General features: G+C 37.9%; 1 protein-coding gene across 1 annotated transcript; it reads right to left on the reverse strand.

Moving 5' to 3' along the window:
* Positions 1-3,711: 3,711 nt before the first annotated feature.
* Positions 3,712-19,683, reverse strand: LOC138588819 (rab11 family-interacting protein 2). Its single transcript, XM_069659068.1, has 6 exons — positions 19,544-19,683; positions 18,264-18,844; positions 13,249-13,649; positions 12,039-12,390; positions 10,821-10,893; positions 3,712-8,721 (listed from the first exon to the last, which is right to left on the reverse strand). The coding sequence occupies exons 2-6, from the start codon at positions 18,614-18,616 to the stop codon at positions 8,497-8,499; spliced, it is 1,404 nt and encodes a 467-aa protein (XP_069515169.1). The 5' UTR covers positions 18,617-18,844; positions 19,544-19,683; the 3' UTR covers positions 3,712-8,496.
* Between the last annotated feature and the right edge of the window lie 1,905 nt (positions 19,684-21,588).

A 21,588-nucleotide genomic window follows, 5' to 3' on the forward strand; every position in this document is an offset into this window, starting at 1 on the left:
ACCTGGGCTTGTTTAGCTGCTGGCACCCAAAGGCATCAGTCAGATGTATGCCAGCTGAGCTAGAATGTGCCCACAGAGTACACACTGCAGCATCACTACCAGTTGTGCCCTCACCTTGTCTAACTTGGCACTTTTTGAGTTTGATGGGGAAAAAAATGCCTATTGCAAACGACAAGTCAAGTGCCAGACAGCATATTTATACATCTTAATTAGCAATAATGAAGCCCAGTACCTGCCAATGATCTCATGCCAGTGGTTACTGTGTCATGTTGACTTGGCTGTCTGACTGTTGTTTGCCTTATACTTACACAAGAATTTTACAAATATAAAATAGATAAAAGCATCCCATGTTTTGCTAAAGTCATTTCATCTGGAAATCTTTAAATGAATTAGAATTGAAGTCTGAATTAGACTATTGCATCACTTAAGCTTATATCTACAAAAAGTTCAAACTTGCAGACAGCAACATGCCTCAGATTTACTGAAGATTATGAATGGGCTGGGTGTGATTAAAAAATGCTCTCACAGTTTGGCTTGTCAGATCTTAGATTTTATGGTATGGTGACTGCAGCAGGTTCTTATGGTGTTTTCTTTTAAGTCCCAGTGATTTGAGAGACTTATTTTTGGATGCAAAGATGTTTAGATCTGTTGTCAGTGATAAGCTTGAGTCCCACACTACAAGACATTCTTTATGAAGGTAATGGAAACAAGTTGCATGGATTTTTTATTTTTTACCGTGAAATAGGCTACAGCCATCCTCCTGACGTCTGGATTTATGGCCTGGTAATTCCCCTCTGGAGTAATTTTGGCTGGTACATCTGCAGCTTAGCAGCATTCCAGCAGAGCTCTCCTGTGCTGTGAAGTCAGGAGATGACTGATTGATTGATTGTATTACTCTAGTTTTAGTATGGCTTTACTGAGCTATTGCAGTGAAGTTCTAATGTGATCTATCCACTGCAAACTATTACTGTGCTTGACGTAAGCAGTGAGCGGTCTGCCTGCTGCTGGGTTATCCTGCTGTGATGATCACAAATAATGTTTAAAAGTGAACTGAGCATAATATCCTACAGATATAACAATACATACGGTGAAATATATTTTGGAACCTCCCTCAACACAGAAAAATGTGTAGTATACATGATATTATGTAATTCTTAACTGTTAATAATACCAAAATGAGAGTTCTTTGTGGTGCCACCTGCAGGCCATAAAAAACAAGCGCTAACTTCTTGTCTGCTGACAGCTCATGTTTCCTAGCTTTTAGGTGATAAGTCCAAGGCACGTGCTGCTCAGACAGTGATAATGAGCTGAGTCACTCACCAGCCTGCTGTTGAAAACACTGTGGTCCTACAAGCTCAACCTGTTCCCCAAAACAGTGAGGTCTGAAAAAGGCACAAAAAAGTCTTATAGAGGATTGAACACAGGGTGTAATGCTACATTAGCAGAAGTGAAATTACTGCATAAAATGTATTATTTATTTAATGCTATATGTATACGTATATAAACCTTCTTAACTAAAATAAATGAGTGGTTCATTAACCACTGTTAAAGTTTCTTGTAGTTATTAATCCTTGCTTATAGTAATGCTAAGACGTCAATCAAATAAAACAGTGAAAGAACCTGGAGCAATACACATTTCATTTTTAACTGGCTGTGTATAATAATAAAAACTATTCCAAAAAATCCCTGACATTTCCACTTTCTATTTCATTTGAAAAATTTTACCTATGAATAAGGTCTCTGAATCATGTGGCCTTTTTAGAGTTTATTTCCACTGTTGTGCGGTTGAATTTTTAATCGGCAACATATGCAAATTGTTGTCAATGTGGCATTTTATTTTGTCTTTCAAGAAAAGGGAAATATAGGTAAATTAAAATGAAATAAGCTGATCTTCTCATGTTTGAAAATAAATAAAATGTTTGTATTATTTGTAATGCTAATGACGACAGGATTGGATTGCATCAATTCTTTAAAATTGTACTATCTCTTTAAAGCTATAGGAGTTCAAGTTTGCATCGTTCAACCTTGTTTGCTGACAGATTCCCCCTTTACCCTGGTTGTCATCTGGCTTTGTTCATCTGACACCAGACTCGTGGCAGCTATCAGAGGAAGACAATACCACCGATACAATGCACAACACTGGGTTCTGCAGCACCTTTGACACCTGATTTATCTCAAGCACCTATTCAGGTTAGTTAACTGCGTGACAAAGAGTCCTGCGTTAGAGGTGGGTGGGGTCTGATACTCATGGGAATTTGAGGGGCTAACTTTGACATCTGGCCCTCGACCATCCAACAACTTCAGGCCAGCTGCCCAAATAGGTCTGTTCTCTCATAAAAACACCCTATCCATCTGCCGAATTTTTCCTCATAGAAGTTTCTCAATGATTGCCAGAGGCACTTCCATTCACAGACACGTGCAGGGTGACATTGATCCCTACTACGACGCCCATCCATATTTAAAGGGGAGTGCAGGTGACCTGTGGGTGGCCCTTTTTGGCACGCTTCGGCTCTCCTGCACCCGCAGTATCTTGCATAATACGTTTGTTGGATATTTCCTCAAATTACAGCAATATGATATAATGCACAATGAACGAATGGGCTGTGATCTAGGAGGCACTCAGATGACACGTGCAACTACCGCACAAAAGCTGGGATCTGTGAAATTCAATCTGTTGATGAATGTGTTAGGATAACAATGAGTATGCCAATTAGCTTATGAATACAACAGGTGACACCTACATAAAGCCCAATTACACACTTATTTGTGTTCAGTGTCTCCCTAGGCAGACTGTAAGTTAACACAGGAAGATAAAAAATTAATCATGATGCATGCTGCCAATTCAGTCACAATTCAGACTTATCTTGCAATTGACCTTATGTGCACGTCTGCCTCTAAGTGTTACTGACACTTAGATCTAGTCTTATATAAAACATTATTAAACTTCAATCAGCAGAGGATGTCAGTCACCAAAGTTTTCAGTTTTTTGTTTGAAGGAAATACATTGAAAGTAATTTTGTTTTTTCCTGGTATCTATGGTTACCATTGCTTCACTTCTTCCATCGTCAGATGTGATGCGGTGCTGTGATGTGCAGTGGCAGCTGCTGTGGTGTTTAGGTGCGCCTCTTCAGGGAATACTAGATTGAGGTGACAGGGGAGAGGTCATGTTTTAACCTGCTATGTGGCAGGGTGATAGAGAAGTAAACCAGCCCACTAAAGCACAAGCCAGTAAACAACACAAGTGTTTCTTGTCCCTGAAGATTTCACACAGTCTCGTTGCACACATAGGCAAATTAGAGTGGAGTTTTAACAAGCAATCTTGCTATTCAGTTGTCAAACCATGCCACTTCTCTTTTTCGCCAGGAAGGCATGGGAATTTCTTCAGAACAAAAGGAAGTGCTGCTTGAAGCAGGGAGAAAACAACAGCTTGAAAAAAATCAGCATAAACATACACATTAAAATAGTTTAACAGCCAGTGAGATTGGAAGTAAATTTAAAACTTCCAATGATAAGACAGCGGAACAGCTGAAAAGAAATCTTTATAGGAGATTTCCGTCAGATTGAGACTTCAGTGTTGGATTACCCAGATCTGCTAGGCTTAATGTAAGAATATGTAATCTACTATTCTTATTTATTTGTGGTTAAGTAGTCTTCAAAGGCTTTTTGGTTAAAAAATACAACGAAACAAATCCAAACACAAACACAAAGAGATTTCATTTGCAGTGAGTTTATTGAAAAGAACAATGCATGTTGCTTGTGTCTTTTAATCTATAGGACATTTGGATTTGATCATAATGATGGGGATGATGTTTGAAATTGTATTATGTGGTGAGTAGGTCAAAATAAAGAATGCATCATCAATTGGGTTAGCGCTTTCGTTGGCACTTTATATACATTTCATCGTTAACAGCATTACACTGCTTTAATAATACATACAGGCTCTAGGGGCCAATGCATTCCAGAACTACAATAAAAAAAAGCCATACATTCTTGTTCCCAAACATCAAGGTTTGAACTCCTTGCATATTGGCTGCTATGTGAAAGTAATTAAAGCTCATCTATCTACGCAAATGAAAATACATCTGTTAACCAACTTTCCCACCGTACAATTCTGAGTTAAACGTGATGAAGGCTGATGATATGAAGCAAATCTGGTTAAATTAACACTGTGGATGCAGAAAATTCCAAATAGTTTTGATAATAATATAATAAGTTGAGCTGTTAAAAAATCAAAAATGTGCACATGCAGAAATGACAAGAGTCCAAACACACCAATTTACATGATGTAGTTAAATAACAAATGCCTGAACGAACTTTGATAACCCGTACGTACTGACTACCTTCAGAAGTGGACCTAGTTTTTAGAAAAAATATTTTTTGTTGAAGTATTAAAATGCCATTGAAAGCTGCTGTGAGGAGTTGTTTTCGCTGGTTATGAAAAAGACTGAAATTAATTCTGATTACTCTATATGACCTATAAAAGCAAACCAGGCCATCAGACGGAAGATTGGGTATTTAAATATAGTTACATTTTCCGAGGCAAATAATTTAAATGAGTGATACATATGAATGTTAAAGAAAGCAGGATGAGATTTTTTGTTAAAAACCACCACTGAAGCATGTACAGGACAAAATCAGCAAAGAGATAAGAGGTATGACTTTGTCCACAGGGGGTGCCAAAATCAACACAAACCGAAAGTTCCTCACAGGAGCTTTAAGGTCTCAGCCATGTTGGGGCACTAAACTCATCTCATATTATGTTGTACCAGCCTCCAATCAATTCTTTAAAATAAATGAAGCTTTGCTCACTGGCGAAATCTTTTATAAACACAGTCATCATTTTCTCCAAAACTGTGTGCCATATTACAAGCACCGTCAGGGGATTTAACGGGAGCTTAAGTCTTAGTGTCTGGCATCTGTATGTGGCCTATGGCAAGCAGCATCATATTATCAGTAGAAGACTTAAAAGACTGCCAGAGGACGATTGTGAGATCTGAGTCGAGCTTTATGTCATTTCAATCAAAAGGTTCAATGCATGCTTCGTCAACATGGAAAAAAAATCCCCACGTTTGCACTATTTTACGGAACAGGGCAGACTTTCACCTATGACACACATTTTTATGCAAGTGAAAAACAATCTATATTGACTTAAATAATGACCAGAGGCAAATTTGATTGGAAACGTTGCCTCCAAGCATTTAGAGTGTTTTGCATAATCAATCACTGGTTTTAATTGAATATCAAAGACTAAGCAGAGAGTCAAGGAGGAAGTATGGTAATGAGGCAGGGCATTTTTGCAATGTATCCCTTTACACCGTTTTGTCACAAGACGATTTGAAAATGCTTTTCATTTAGATTTCTCTTTATGGCAGACATTTACCAAAGCACCAATTTAGACTGCACATAAAGCAAATGAAGCAATCAAGCGAAAAGAAAAAATGATAGGCAAAATTAATTAATTTGAACAACTCTCCCGCCATTTTTATATTTAAACTAAATAACCTTAGGATCTAAATGTGTTCAATGTTTTTTTAAATACCTTATATTTTGTTATTTCATCATTCAGACAAGGCAATAGGGCTTTAGGGCACATTGTTAATCGCCTGTTCCAGTCTCTGTATCAGAATGATCAGAATTACTACGCTGCACAATATGACCTACACATCAGGGCCAGTAATCCACGCATTTTTGTAGCTAGGAAGAGAAAAACTTCTGAAGAGAATTTTGTGTCACAATTAAATCACAGCCCTCCAATGCCCACGTAGCTTCAATGCAAATTGTACTTTTTAATCATGTCATTTGATTACTATACTTTATTTTCCAATTTTGAAATTTATTTGAACTAAAAATCCCCAGGAAGTCAAAGTCAAAGGTGAAGTTAAATTACAAAGGGACTATCAGTATGTACAGTGGAAGTATTAACAGCTCGGTAAGGTCCTTGAACATCTAGCAAACTACCAAAACAGACTAGTTTAAGCTGTTGACAAAGCCTGTACCATAAGAAGACAGAGTTTACACTTCAGCACATGTAGGAAGGCATCAGAGACAGTTTTCTGTAATGAAAAACAGATTCTAAGCCACTTAATTTTCTTAATTAGTATCATAATCATCAATTTGTGAACTGATTGAAACATTTTTGGCTTTACAAAACATATGCAGTTCAGAAAACATTCTTCTAATACAAAGGAAAATTCCCAACATCTGTCACATCAACACATATCCATAGTGAATATGTCAAAGTCTTTTCGGATTAAAAGAAAGAAGGAGGGGGAAAACACCCATATGAAATGATCTCTTTGGATACATCAAATAATTCAAAGGCAAGCAGGGTTCAATGGCCTTGTTAGTGTACTGTACATCTTTACAGGTTCAGAATTATGTATTTCAAAGCCAACCAGTATACATTCAGTATCAAGAGATTTTGGCTTCTAGTCCAAAAAGAGATCACATTCCTTCAGCTCACATAACTTTTACAGCAGCAGAAATGTTAACAACTAAATGTGTTTTAGTGGTATTTCTTTCATGAAAAATTTAAATAGATTAAATGTTTTTGACTGCTGACCATCCACAAATACAGTGTAGCATTTTAATGATATATCATTAACGACATATCAGTAAAATGGTGTGCAACTTGAGTAAAGGATTACCATGATAATACAAAGCATTGTCAACACTGTACATGAAGCTGCTTTCCATTTTATAGGGATAAACATTTCAAAATGTAAACCTAAACACAAGTCAGTGTTTATACCATTGTCGAAAATTTGGAACAATCAACGGTATTTGTGATACAAACTTTCCTTCTTAGACTTGAACCTTTAAGTAGTCATTTAGTTCATTTTAGTACCAGTAGTGCAATCCAACTGCTACCTGGTAGCACAATCAGCATTTTTTCAGTAAAAAGTAATAAATTAGCAGAATAAAGAAGCCCTGTGTAACATGGAAACAACATCTGTTGTGGTGACATTGGCATCACAGATCGAGGGGACGTGAGATAACAGGAAAAAGTGAAATAAGGACAGTCCGCTTCTGATAATGGCTGTCAAACTATTTTTGTGACATCACTGACACAGAGAGGCTGTTTACCTCAAGCAATAAGGAAACAATCCTCATTAGTACTCAGTGAACTTGTAAGAAACACTTGTATCTTATAAACCGGTGAAAAAATAATACAAAAAGAATAAAAATAGCAAAAGTACACTGAGGTGCAGTACATAATACATTTTTTTACTAGACTTTTAATAAAGTCTACTAATAATAAACAGCTATGCTAATGCAAATTACATATTAGTAAGACCTTAGATGTTTTTTGGGGGGAATTTTTACTAACTGTACAGTTTAAATGCAGAAGAACAGGTGGTGAGGGATGGGGGCATACACAGTAGCATTTCTACCATATAGTACCCTACAAGTACATTAAAATAATGTTCATGTGAGCAATATAATACATATAAATAAAGATTGTTCAGTATAATCCAAGTAGACCATTAGGTACCATTATATCAATATTTTTCAAAACTGTATTTGAGATGAAAGCTGTCAATCGGAGGAGACTTTTCTAAAAAGTCAGATCAATACTAAGAGATGAGCTCACCTCGCAGATGTGTTTAAAATGTAAACAAGAACGAGTTATGATTATTGCACTTAAAAGTCAGTAAAAATGTTCCCCTTCAGAAAGTGACTGAAAGACCCTTGGAAACTTAAATGATAGTCATCACAAATATGAATGAAAAATCAGTAACTTATAACAAGAATGTTTGTACATTATTTAAAAAGCAAACAAACAAACTTTAAGTTAGAGAGAACACAGACTTACAGATACTGTCCAGCCATGCTTTAGGAAGTCTTTTCAAGTTTCTAAGAAAAACCATGAATCACTGAGGCTATTAGGTGGGAATGAGGAGTTCATTCACATCTGTAGCCTCTGTTAAACGACCTTTATAGTTTAGGTCACAAGTTTTTAGTGTAAACACATTTACAACAGCCTCATCGATCCACCATCTTTTAACTACAGCAACTAGAAAACAAGAATTTGGCTCTATTTGCACCTTAAGAACTTCTAGGCAGATGGTGGAAGCTGTATGTGCAATATACCTCTGTGGGTTCACAAGTTCATACACTAAAGCTACGCCTAATCTTTGCTAAAAAATACAGAATTGATAAGACTTAAACAACAGACGACTTCCTCTCATCGTGCTTTAGTACCTAAAAATGACACGCAACAAGTATTCATAAAATCATCTTTTAAAGGAAATATTGGAATGAAAGTTCTGCCAGAAAAGAGGGCAGAATAAATTGCAGTAAGTAAAATAATTAAAACAAAAAAGTCTTTAAAATCTACATTCATTGAATAAAAATTGTCTAAAGCAAAGACATAACTCGGCTAATTTGGCTTTGATCAATCCCATATTTTTCCACTTATTTTAACACATTCTAGTGATACATGAACCAATACTAAACCTTTATTAGTAAACTTTAATGCTGTGTATTGACTTTTTACTTTTTGCTAAGTTTACCAGCCTTCTTTTTTGGCTCATACGGTGTCCGTAGTATGCTTGGTGTCTCCTCCATGACGCGCACAAGTAGGTTATCGATGTAGTCTTCCAGCTCTCTGATGTGGGCGTCTTTCTTTTTAACCACTTCTTTCTGCTTGATGAGTTCCTGCACAACTTCCTCAAAGGATAAGTTGCTATAGGCAGCTACACTTTCCTGTGTCATCTCCTGAAACAGAAAGAAGTAAATGCTCAATCGTCCACAATCACCACATTTTGCATAAATACATTTCAGCAAAAGTAGACAAAAATGGTTGAAATATGAAATGTAAGCATTTGATATCTAAAGAAATGGTAAAGATAACCTTTAAGTTCACTGACAACGCAACAGAGAAAATAGACTAATTAGATATGTTGGCCTGACGTGACATAAACTGTCATGTGTTTATCTCTTGTTCTTTGTTGCTAATAAAGGCTAATTGAGAGTTCTTAAGATGAGGCTTCTCAAGGGATTTAGTGCTGACATGTCAATGAATTATACAGCAGATGTTATAATCTAATAGTGGGTTACAGTGTTTATACCATGACAAGAGCAGTTGCTTTAACACTTAGCATTGACACTACAGCTATCAGCTAACATCTTGTGAAGCTGTTTTCCTTTTTCTTCAGTTTCAAGCATCGAAAGGTACGATCAATCTAACGAGACGGTACGCTTAAAAACTATCAAGAACTTAAAAATAAAGATTTCCAAAAAATGTAATCTTTGTTTTAGAGGGAAATAGCCAGGCTGCATATTTCTGCAATCAAAAGATCAGGATAATAAATACCAAAACAAGGATGCAACTGAAGCCCAGCTTTGCTCTATGAGGACAACCTTTTTGGCCGGAGCAATGTGGTACGGTATGTGCAGATCATATTGCGCTGCTAGAGAGGAGCTGTAATCGTTTTTAATGAGGGACCACTTTATCGCTTCAGTGCTGGGCATCCTCCCCTGGACGGATAGAGCAGCAAAGCCTTCACCCTGTTTAAAATACCACACTTATCAGCTTGCACTCCCATGCACAATTCAAGCCACTACAGCAGGGGAAGACAATGCAGAAAGACCTGGAGCACGACTGCTTACCAGGTATCACTTCTAACAGCATAGAGGGTACTGTGGGGTGACACAAACCAAAATGACATTTTTGATAGTGAGATTAAATGTCAAATATAAGAAGGGTTTTGAGAACGGAGCTAGGTAACCTATTCCTAACGCACACAAAAAATGAAAACATATCTCAACGAAAGACAGTTCATTAAGGCCACCTGAAAGCGAGTAAGAGGACTGAGAGCCATATGGAGGCTGATGTTGCTTTCATGTGTATGTTGCCTCTCACAAGCACACACACAGCATAATAATCAGAAGCTTTAGTGGTGGTGACAAAGGCCTGGAAATGACCATGAATTGGCAAAGTTATGATGACCATTTTTCTGCGATCAGTAGTGAGGAGAAGATAAGGCGCACACTTGGCATTCTCCAGTTGTGTCATTACAGTTTCTAATGAGCTCAGCTTTGAGAATCTAAAAGCTCATGTCCTTTGAAATCTCTCCCAGCCCTCCCTCCCCCGTGTGTGTGGTTAATGAGGGCCTTGAAGCAAAGGAAATGGGAGCTGCCATTTCTGAAAGGCACTGTGACATGCAAGGGGGCAAATGTGGATACAGACAGCCCTCAACACCCACAAAGAAAGGTGAGGAAAGCCATTAGCAGCATTCTCTTTCTCATTTAGGCATCCCTTCAGCTACTGCGTCCACAGCTCCCTCATAAATAACAATTCTGCTGTTTATTAGTCTGCAAAAATGAGCTTTTATTAAAAAAAGGAAATGCAAAAGAACTGAAAGTAAACACAAACTACAAAGGGTAAAATGTCATCTATAAATTGTATTTTAATCATTAAGAATATAAGAAATGGCCTTCCTATTCTGTTTCTAAACAAAAACCCTAATTTATGGAATCAGTAAGACACACCACAAGGACTGACCAAACTTTCCTACATCAAAAATTATAATCAGCTCAGACGTGGTGACCCATGTGTCCAATTAGGGGAATAACACATCTGAATTTTCAGAGCCCTCAGAGATCACCAGCTGCTATGTCAAATTAAGCTAGTAAAGACTTCTCAATTAAAAATCTGCATGGTCTTACACAGGAAGCAATGACAAAGGCATAACAGCTGAGATAATTTGTTCTCTTATTCCCTCTCAATCACTGTCCAGTAACACTGACAACGTGCAACAATATCACCCATCAAATAATTTGCTTTACATGGAGGAATGTCCAGTTTTTCTTACATTTTTCTTGCCATAGATGTCCTTCTTTTTCTGACCAAAGGAAATGTCTTCATTTCTTGTTGACTTTTTATCACTGCAAATAAGTCAAAAGCAAAATCAGTACTTACATGAAAGCAATGCAGTATTTTGAAAACAATTATCACAATTCTACCAATAAAAAAGCTCTACGGTGTCTGTACCTTAAGTTTGGTGACTGACATTTATCATTTAAGGAACAAAACATGCACTATTGGTCCCGGATTTCCCCCCGGGGATCAATAAAGTATTATCTTTTTCATACCTATAAATAAGTTAATCAGTAAATAATATATTTTAAACAATCTTCAACCCCATATTATAAATGACCATCAAGCTACTGTATGACAATGGCAGTAAAAATGATGGTCTGGTGTCTACAAAGATAAGTGGTTAATTGGGTGGTCTATCTCTGTGAAGGATCTCATTACTATAGCTCAGAGGGCTCTGTTATCAAGCCTGGGCGCTCTAAAGAGCCACTAATGACACCTTCCATTTGGTTAAACCAGCACAGTGCTCACCAACCCTTATTGTTAAAAACAAAATAAATGTAACGGGCTCTGAGGAAATTGAAAAACTCAATTTTACACAAAATGAGAGAAAGGGGATCTATAAGTACATTATATTCAACAAGTTATTTGAAACTTTATGGGAATGCTGAATCCAATATCCTTTAGTATAGTGGTTGTACTACACAGGGTGGCAAGGTCACCTGCTGCTCAGTTGGCTCCATGTGGATAGAGGCTAAGTGTAAGGAATGGAAGAAATTGATTTTTCATTTGAGCATAATATAAGCAAGTTATTCATGTTTCCTAGTCACACACATATTGCAAAAGATAAAAAATAAATCTGTAACAGCTGACATTCTTAAATCATACAACTATAAACACACTAAGGTGAAAGATTGTATTTGCTAAATTATTTTCTTAAAAAGTGGCTTAAATACTATACGTTTTCTATTCATGGTCACGTCTTTATCCACTTGGAGTAATAATATTTTGAAATAGTATTTGTTAAATGTTGCTGACTAATCAATGGACTGTTCATAAGGTCACAGGAGACTACCACAGACACCACCGTCATGAAGATTGATGATAGCATCAAACTGCATTTGTGAGATTGTACAGCATGGTGTACAGGAAGCAAGCTGTGCCACGTGTTTAATTTTGATAAGCCATACACAGTAAACAAAAGTGGGACTACCTGGCTTTGTAGTTGGAGCTGAATGGGTTAGTGTCTGCTTGCGAGTCTCCACTAAAAGGGTTGGGGGAACGCAGATCTCCAGAGCTGCCCGAACGCCCCCCGTTGGTTTTACGACCTTCCTTCTTTCCTGTCACACGTTCCAGTAGGCTGACCTTCTCCTTTTTCTCCTTACGCTCTGCCCGGTCCCACAGCTGCCCGTGCTCCCCTTCAAATGGATTGCGGTTGCGTGGGAGCGTGGCATACTTCTGTGGCAGGGTGTCACTGATATCAGTGAAAGGGTCACTGTGTGCCTCACCATCCTGGTAGCCTGGCACCTCGCTCTGGGAACGCCTGTGAGGGCCACCTGTGATTCCTAGAAGTGAAACCAAGCAACTCATCACCTTATAACATAGCTGTTTAAAAAACATATCTACACAAGTAACTGATCAAACTTAGAAAGTGTAAAATATGTGACTGCTCTGGTTTAATGTGTGTGATTCCACGATGATAGAACTCAGACTATTCAATTACCAATACCAATCACAAATTTGATGTTGAGTAGTGCTCATTTATTTTCCTTTTATCATTATTTGAACATTAAGTGATGAAGTGATGACGTAATGAATATAATGTTGATAGTTGGCTGATTGCTTCAGCACAAAATGCTTCATAACCCTAACAAAGCAAAAAAAGGCATTTTTTCATTGATTACATTTTACTGTCAAATTCTCTTGGATCTCTGTACTGTTGCTATAGTGAAAATCATAGCAATGTTTCGCACTGGTGACAGCCATAGTAATGGAACGAACAATTGTCAAATGGAAGGCTGGTGGATTTATTATTATAAAACCTTGTGTGTGTAATACCTTATTAAGAGTAGATAAGTAGGCAATGAAAACATTGCATTAAGGGACCATACCACAATGTTTAAGTGTTTCGGAACAAGGCCTTTTATTCTTCATTCGTAGCTGAAATTTTTGAGACGCCAAAGATATACCTCTGTCCTTGAACACAAAAATGAGAAGGTAACAAAGCCTCACTGATGACTAGAGGATTCACTTGGTAAAGGAAGGTAATTGGTATTCTAAAAAAATTATTTTTTATCTAGTCCCTGAAGACGTGCCAATCAGCAAGAAGAGTTTACCTTTGAAATCCAAATGGATTTTTTTTACTGTGAAATTTAATGAAACAAACAACTACAAAAAATTAAAAAAGGAGCTTTGGCTCTCACCACTCTCTTCAATGGAGTTCATGGAGTCCAGTTTAGGCCGAAAGTGGGTCCCAATAAGATCTGACATGGAATGGGCTGCAGAGAGTTTATGTGTCCCGGCCAGTAGTGGCCTCTTGATCTTTGCTTCAGGTTGGGGCTGTGGTTCAAAGGACTGACTGTTAGGCTCAGAGTCACACATGGCAGAGCGTGGCAAGATGGCTGAAGATGTGTCACAAAAGCCACCGTCATGTTTGCGACCCTTCATTTTGTCCTTAAGTTTGGAAAAAGGTGAGCGGGGCTTTTCCTTCATGGAGAGGTCAAACATGCTGGCTGTCATGTTGTTCCTCATGAACTGGATGCTGACTTGGATGCGGCCTCGTTCTTTCCTTTTCTTCCCTGGCTTGGACTCCATGGAATACCAGCTAAAATGAGAGTGGAGGAAACTTAGGCTGAGCAAATCCAATGAGACAATTTATATTCAAGAGCAGGATTTATGAAAATTAAGTTAATTACACATCATTCAACACCATACATGAAGACTGGTACAATGTCAGAAATTGATAAAATACCATACACTATTAAACAATACCACAAATGGATGATGTAGCCACTACATTTATATTATGCTCTTCCTGCTTCTTAGTGACCATCACATGAAAATGCTAATTTGACTAGACTAGACCAAAAGCTAAACCCAAATGTAGCAACACCCAAATATTAAATCGTTTTACACAAGTGCAAATACAATTTATCATTCAGAGAATAAACATTATTCTCTGCAAACTGAGCATGAGAAATAGCCTGCTGCTGAATAATATAGACCATTTCAGACAGCTTTTGGGATCTTATTTGTTTAAACCCTCTGCTTTTCAACTGGAAGTAATGGGATTTATGCTTTCACTCCGAGCAAAATACAGTGGCATTTGCACAAATCTGGCCTTTGTTCAGATATGCAACTACAAGCAATTGGGATATTGCAAAGTCAAGTTGCAAAGTTCATACATGCTAATGAGGCATACCCTCTGTGTTATAGGGCTTACAACAATGTCTTTTAGGAAACCAAATCAGGATGCAACAACTATCAGTTAATTATATACTACATCTAAGCTTTTTCTGTCCACTTTTGCAAAGATAATGATTGATACGAGAAATATTGTTAGTGTATCCCATCATTTATCATTACATTATTATTGTTCTAGAAGGCACATGTGTCTGCAGTTGTTTCTACATTATCTCTATGAGGTTAAGCTCTTTGTGCTTTTTACTACAACCTTAACTAAGAGTCACTCATCAGGATGTGGAAATGTGCAGCTCAGAGGATTTGTAACCTTGACTGACTCTGATATGGTTGTGGGTTTTTTTTTAAATTTGAACATGAGTAAACAAGATCTTTATCCACATCCACGTCTGCATCTATCTTAGTGTTGGAGAAAAACGCAGGGTTTGGGCATTGGGATTTAACACCTCCTCAGAAATTAGCCAAATGGTGTTTCCGGTCTGTGTAAGATAGAGGTAGAGACAGCCTCCACGCACACACTGGTTATCAGTGGCATATCAGGAGTGTTAATATCCAGTTGTTTAACCATGGCATGGTTAAATCCTGAAACACCTGACCCTTTGCAAGACATGGGAGCTGTGAAGTCCTTTGTTTCAACACTTGCCTGCATTATGGGGTGCTGTGTGGCGCTGTTCACTGACAGTGTTGTGTAAACCAATCTGATAGAAAACAGGAATATGTTGGAGAATTCAGTTTAGCCCTGCAAAGAGTATTAATTCTACTCCCAAACATTTTCTTAATCTGACTTAAGATCTATGCCTATTTACATAAATGTTTCATATAATGACTGATATTTCTTCCTTGATTTTAATGTATATTCTTTATAGCCATTGAATTCCAGCATGAAAATCAGTTATCAGTTAAATCCAGAAAAAACTGCTGATATAGGCTATTAAACCACTGCAGCTGTTGAATGGCATTTCGAACCGAGCCTAGGAGCCTAGTCATGGAGCCCAGTCATGAAAGGCCTAGCTGGATCTGATTCCCAGGCTGCGCGCTGATCAGCAGCCACACTGTGCCACTGCCGTGGGGCCGGGGCTACACCTCACGTGTGTTTCAAGGCCAAGATAAACCTCCCTGTGCTTGGAACCACAATCCTCCCACTTGGGCCCAGACTGCTGGGAAACTCCTCACAATCAACAAACACAGGTGTGCGATAATTACGGGCTGCCTACTCAGATATCAATGCGGGCTTTCCTTCCCAATATATTAGTTCAAAAACATTGCGGATGGGCAGCCGAGAACACAGACCCACTGTCGTGTGTGGATAAACTATTGAGGGTCCAAGCGTAACTGTCAAGTATGCCTGCAGTGTAGGATTAGGCGAACAAGAACCTCTGCTGCAAAAGTGCAAGGCCTCAGGGTGCATCGCTCAGGCACTGTGAACAAATGAAACCCATGATTATGACTTATCGTGATTCTTCCAAATGATGGGCAAAAAGGAAGCATGCCAATGTGTTTCCATGTTTAAATTTGCAATGAGCTAATTAACCAGAGATGTAATTAGGGTTTTCTGTTTGTGTGTGTAATGTAGGGTAACAAAAAACAGTTGTGTATTCTATTTGTAAGGATCAATAGCCAAACATGACACCAACCTATTTTTTGGTATTTGTCACAGACAGACAGACAGACATACATTTTATTTCCTCTAAAAGCTACAGCCTTTTAAACAGAAATGTCTCAAGGGAACTAACCTTACTCCAGCATGCACAAGGCATAGGGCGGGTAAACAGCCAAGAGAATTTCCCTGTCTGTGAAAGGGCTGACTCAGTTAGACAGGCATCTACTATTGACCACAATTATCAAACCTATATGCAGTTTTGTGTTTCCACTTTAGCTCGCTTGCCTTAGATTTTGCTTTGAAGTCATTCAGAACATTCAGACTAAAATAAAAAGCATGGAGAACAAGTAAACTCTGCAGGCCATTTGTTCATTTTTGGATTTCAGAGCTTTCTTTGAAAACAATTGTATGTGTATGAGTGATTAACAAGACATGTTTGGCCAGCTCCACTAGTTTCAATTAGTCCAACTGCTGCTCACCATGTCAGTGATTAAGCTAAAAATAATCCCTCAACAATGTAGGCCATTGCATTGCTAAGCCTCAACAATAGAGGGTCAACAAGATGAACAAGTTCAACTAATCTGTGGTCACTAACTGAAAATGCATTTACAACATTATCTGTGGCAGTTGTATAAGATAGTTTGAATCTGAAGAGTTTCTGTTCGGTACTTACTGGGCTACAAATGGCACCTGTTTTTTTTTTACATGAAAATAGATATATATAATAAAGTTAATCCTTAAAACTACAGGTATAAAACATGATTAAAGGACAAGACAAGGGAATTTAAATTATATAGTTTAAAGGAGTTGTGTCATAAACCTAACTGAGAACAGAATACCATGCACAAAACATACTATTGCCATTAGGTGTAGCCTAAAAAGGCAATAACACATGCAGAAAATGTAGAAAAAACAATACCAATAAATTTAGCCCATGCTGTAATTGACTCATGACTGGAATGGTTCTGACAATAGTTTCCACTTCCTCTCAAAAGACTATTCCTCTACCACCAGCACATCAGTGCATGACTGTGAACTTGAGTTGCAAAGTACTTGGATGCTTTAAAAGTGTCACATACCAAAAGACTAAAAACTGCATGTTCTACCAAAGACTTAAATCTATTAACAGCTAGGGATCGACCAATTATCGGCCGGGCTGATTATCTGCGACGATATTCGGCATTTTGACGTATATCGGCATCGGCCTTTTTTTTTTGTTTTTGTTTTTTTAATTTTTTTAATCCGACGGCCGATAAGAGTGCAGAGTGCAGAGTGCTCACACACACGGCGGAGAGGAGAAAGAGTTAATTTCTTTGCAAATTTTATTTAACTTTGTTTTATTTACTTAATAAAACTTCAGGAAGTTATTTATTTATTTAAATTTTCAGTTAACTTTATAAGAGATGCTGCTGACCCTGGGAACTCCCTGCGCTTTTTCTTTGTTTGTTTAATAAACATATGCTTAAAGGCATTTAAACAATGTTAAATGTTGGAGTTTGTATTGTTCAAAATTTTGACGCCAATATTTTCACTTTTACTGCAAATGAATATCGGCTCCAAATATCGGTTATCGGCCTCCTTGACTACTAATAATCGGTATCGGCCCTGAAAAAACCATATCGGTCTATCTCTATTAACAACGTATTAAATGTATTGAATCAAAATTCAAAATTAAAACAAGACAACTCAACACAATTTAGTAGCATTCAGATACAGGCATATACCCGTATCCGAATTTCAGTTAATAAACACACTAATGCAGAAGCTTATCAACCTCGTATTTCAGTTTCTCCTGCATCAAGTTTTTTTATCATTAGCCGCTTAAAACAGCCTGTTTAAGGCCAGACTGTTATGCCTCACTGTTCTGTGTAAAAGGTGCTGAGGCGGAATGGTGGGTCAGAGTCGTTGCTGCTGTTGAGCCGTCAGGGAAGATAGTAATATACTCAAAACTGCTTAAAAGGGGGAGTCGGCAGGAAGGAAAGCATCTGTGTATATGTGAAGCTCAAATTGTCCAATCCTTTAAGCTGACAACCATGGCTCTTCATAGTACTGCAACATTTAGTGAGCAAATATTGTACCTAATGGCATCATAATGACTTCAAACATAACAGATAGATGGTGAATCATCTGGGGGGATGACTACGGAAGCATAAATAATACAGAGGAAAACTTGATGGTGCAAATTTTGCACCAGTTTCTATTGGAGGTTTGCACGTTTAATGGCTGTATACAAATTACACTAAATAATTCTGCTTGAAAGTGACTGCAACAAAGACAAAAGTATTAGATACTCCTCTGGTAAGATTAAACATTACTTGCATATTATAAATTAAATATATTCAAATGTATGGCTTGTTGTGAGCAACTTAACCTGAAGTAAGATCTTAGATTTTTTTGGCTTGAGTATATGATACTTACTCAGTTTTCTTTCGCTCCTTGTTATCAAAGATTTCATTAAGATTGATGGACCTCTGACCCAGGAACTTGTCCATCCCGACCAAAGATCGATGCATCACTATGAGGCAGAGTTCATATACGTCTGGGTTGCCCTCCAAAAGTAAACCAGGTAATTCAAAGGAGGCTTCTTCTCTCCAGACAGGATTAAGTGTCTTCTCTGCCACTGATGTTGAATACTTTTCTTTGCCCAGCTGTATGATGGTATAGGCATCATTGGTGCCATTTTTGCCCTTGGGCTGTAAACCTGTTGCTTGAAGAACAGTGGCTTGGACATGGGTTGGAAACCACTTTTGAGATTGCTCCCCCAGTGACATTGTCAGCAATGGTTATCAACTGAAAGCCATTCAAAACGAACTAGATGATAATTGATGGGCTTTGAGTGTCATGTGCAAAATGCAACAAACATGATTCACTATAGTTTGTTGTCAATGTCCATATGGTTAATGTGTCTACAGTAGCAGTCATTACAAGCTATGACAAGTTTGAAAAGCTCAGCCAGCCTCATCTTCTGTCAAATCATGTCCAAGCCACTGTTGAGTCATCTGAAAACACAGAAAGAAACAGGACAGCATGAAAATATTTCTCAGAACCATGACATGACTTATGTGGGTGTAAAGCTGGCTAAGTATAGGCAGTTGCTTGCAAAGGCACAATATGTGGTTATGCAATTAATACAGTAAATTAAGACTAAAAAGGAAATTAGACTATGTTGCATTATTTTGCACACACGGGTGTGAGCTGTTATTCGATGTAATTCGATGATCTCATCAAGTGGCACATTTTGTTGTCGGTCCACGGTCACTTTAGCTAAATGAGCTTTAGTGCTGTCACAGTGTCTTCCTGTCTTTGTTCACTGCCTGTGAGAGGTTGCAGGTTTTCACGATTAGTATTCTCTGAAGTGTATTCACTATTGTTGATTATACTACAAAACTCTTCTGTTTATCATGGGACTGATACAGCCACGTGAATTCTGTTCTGTACGGTCGGTGCAATTTACCTTTCAGTGAGAATCTTTCCACAGATTTGTCATAAGTAACGGAGTTGTTATTTAACTGCCTATGTCGGTCTTCTCGTGTATTAAGGGGACTTTAAACAATAATGCGCACTATAAGAATTATGAATGATGTATGAAACACTTGCTATTGTTCACGCACTCTCTGAGGCTTCGGGATAACGTTAGCTACAGGCAGCTAGCCAAAAAGCTAGCAAGCATACAGAGCATCATTCACACAGCTGCTTACCTCGGTGTCATTTTCACCGGCAGTAGGAAGACATTCAGCACTTAAGGTTATCAGAGACTGGCTTCAAAATACATTTTTCTGATGGATTCAAGCTAGTATAGGTTGTTGCTGGTGTTGCTATCCATTGCTACTAACTGGTATCGGCCAGCTAACAGCCAGCTTTAATTCCTAGTCTGACGTCACTTCCACCTCACCCCAGTGAAATTTCATCACTAATGAAACATGGAAGTCGCACGCGCTTACGCAAACAAGCTCGCGCAGTGTAAGCAGTTTTTAAAATGTTAATAAGAAACCTAAATTATTGTGATAAACATGCATACGTGTAAACTCAAAGAAACCGAAAAAGAGAAAAATAAATTATGTATTCCACTGAAAGGAACGAGATGTGGAAAGGGCTTATAGGCCATTGTAAGCTGCAGGTAAGCAGTAATGAGAAGCTTTATACAATTATTTCAGTTACCAGACTCTCCTCTGCAAGATCTGTTTATGTATGTGTGTGTTAGAGATTGAGTGTGTCTTTGGGGGTGCACTTTACTTGAGGGGAGGTAAATCATACAAACATAGGAAGTGCTTTTGTCTCATGAGTGGGACAAGTAGGTGCAGATAAGGGGTTCACTTGAATGAACACAGACATGCTTGTCACCCCACTTGACAAGTGCATCTTAACCAAACACACCTGCCTTTGTTGGTTTTATCATTCTGCCACAACCAGCGCAGTATGTACACACCACTGGCTTGAGGCTCCGCCTGGGCAATCCATCAAACTGAGATTATTGCACTTATCTAGAGTACATCTCTGATAGAAATGTGAAGGCTTAGTGAAATATTAGGCTGTACAAAATTGTCTCTCAGACAAATGTTTGATACATATTAGGATCCCCCTTACAATTTGCGTTAACTGTTGGTATAAACATTTGGTGAAACAGTTTTTTTCAATAGATATTATTACTGTTTAAAAAATTGTTTTCAACCAAAAATAATAATTATGCATACCAGAGAGAAATGTATGCATTTATCATCATATTTAATTAAATTTCCAAATTATATCTCTTGAGGTTTGTATCTCATTATAAAATAAAACGTTGATCCTCTGATTCCACGTATGATCTAAAAGAATTGCAATCAATGCCATAATGCAATCGCGGCACAAATTAAAATCTTCTGAGCATTTAACATTTGATTCATCTCTGTTAGACAAACATTTGCGTCTAAGTTCCATTAACAATCTAGTCGTAGACAGCAAGTTTTAACCGGAAGCCTGAAAAATTGGTTGTTCTTTCCAGAGGCTATATTGTCTTGACGTGGCTAAATTCAATGTGGTCCAAGAGAGACCAGACTTTATTCTGTATAAATCTGTAGTATTTTCATGTAAAAATTATAATCTGTATGTTTGAAAAGCTAGCTTTGCTGAACGTGACTTGGATAGCACATTCTCTGCAGTCTACCTCATGGGAGTAGTAGTAGTAGTAGTAGTAGTAGGAACCTACTGAATACATTTTTTCACATGTTCTCAGGGTAGAAAATACTTCAGATCTGGAAACTTCACCTAATTTCACCTCTTTATTTCATAGGAAACAATCCCACAACAACCAACAAGATGATGATCAGCATCGAGTGCCGTTTGGTTCGTGAGGGCCTCCAGCCCCCAGCTGCTTGTGGTGTTCTGCATTTTCAACTTAAGATATTAAGGTTAGGATTCCAAAAGCTTGGAATTATTTGAAAGGTAGCTATTACTGCTGTAAATAAAATGTAACATACCAAGCTCAGTTATATTGTTGGTGGTGTTGCTGATGGTTAAGATAACTTAGAGGCCTATAGAGGAGTTCCCACTCCTTGAGGCTAATTTCCACCCAAAAATCACAATTCCTGGAATTGCCATATTGAAACACTCTTTCAGAAACAAAAAAATTGGACTATTCAATTCAATAATTTACGGGATTGGAGGTGGATTAAATTATTGGACCAGAAATATTCAGGTTTCTCCTCCAAATTCAGTTCTCATAATGAAAGGAAGACAAAGGTGTGATCCAGAAAACGTCTATATC

The sequence above is a fragment of the Semicossyphus pulcher genome, unplaced genomic scaffold, assembly GCF_022749685.1.
Source record: "Semicossyphus pulcher isolate SPU_LCO1_2020_fin unplaced genomic scaffold, fSemPul1.0.p SCAF_12, whole genome shotgun sequence".
NCBI lineage: Eukaryota > Metazoa > Chordata > Actinopteri > Labriformes > Labridae > Semicossyphus > Semicossyphus pulcher.

Coding starts and splice junctions, on each gene's coding strand:
- LOC138588819 (XM_069659068.1), bottom strand. CDS start 18,616: ATGTCACTGGGGGAGCAATCTCAAAAGTGGTTTCCAACCCATGTCCAA. Junction 13,650..18,263: donor AAGGAGCGAAAGAAAACTGA/GTAAGTATCATA, acceptor CTCTCATTTTAG/CTGGTATTCCATGGAGTCCA. Junction 12,391..13,248: donor GAACTCCATTGAAGAGAGTG/GTGAGAGCCAAA, acceptor TTTCACTTCTAG/GAATCACAGGTGGCCCTCAC.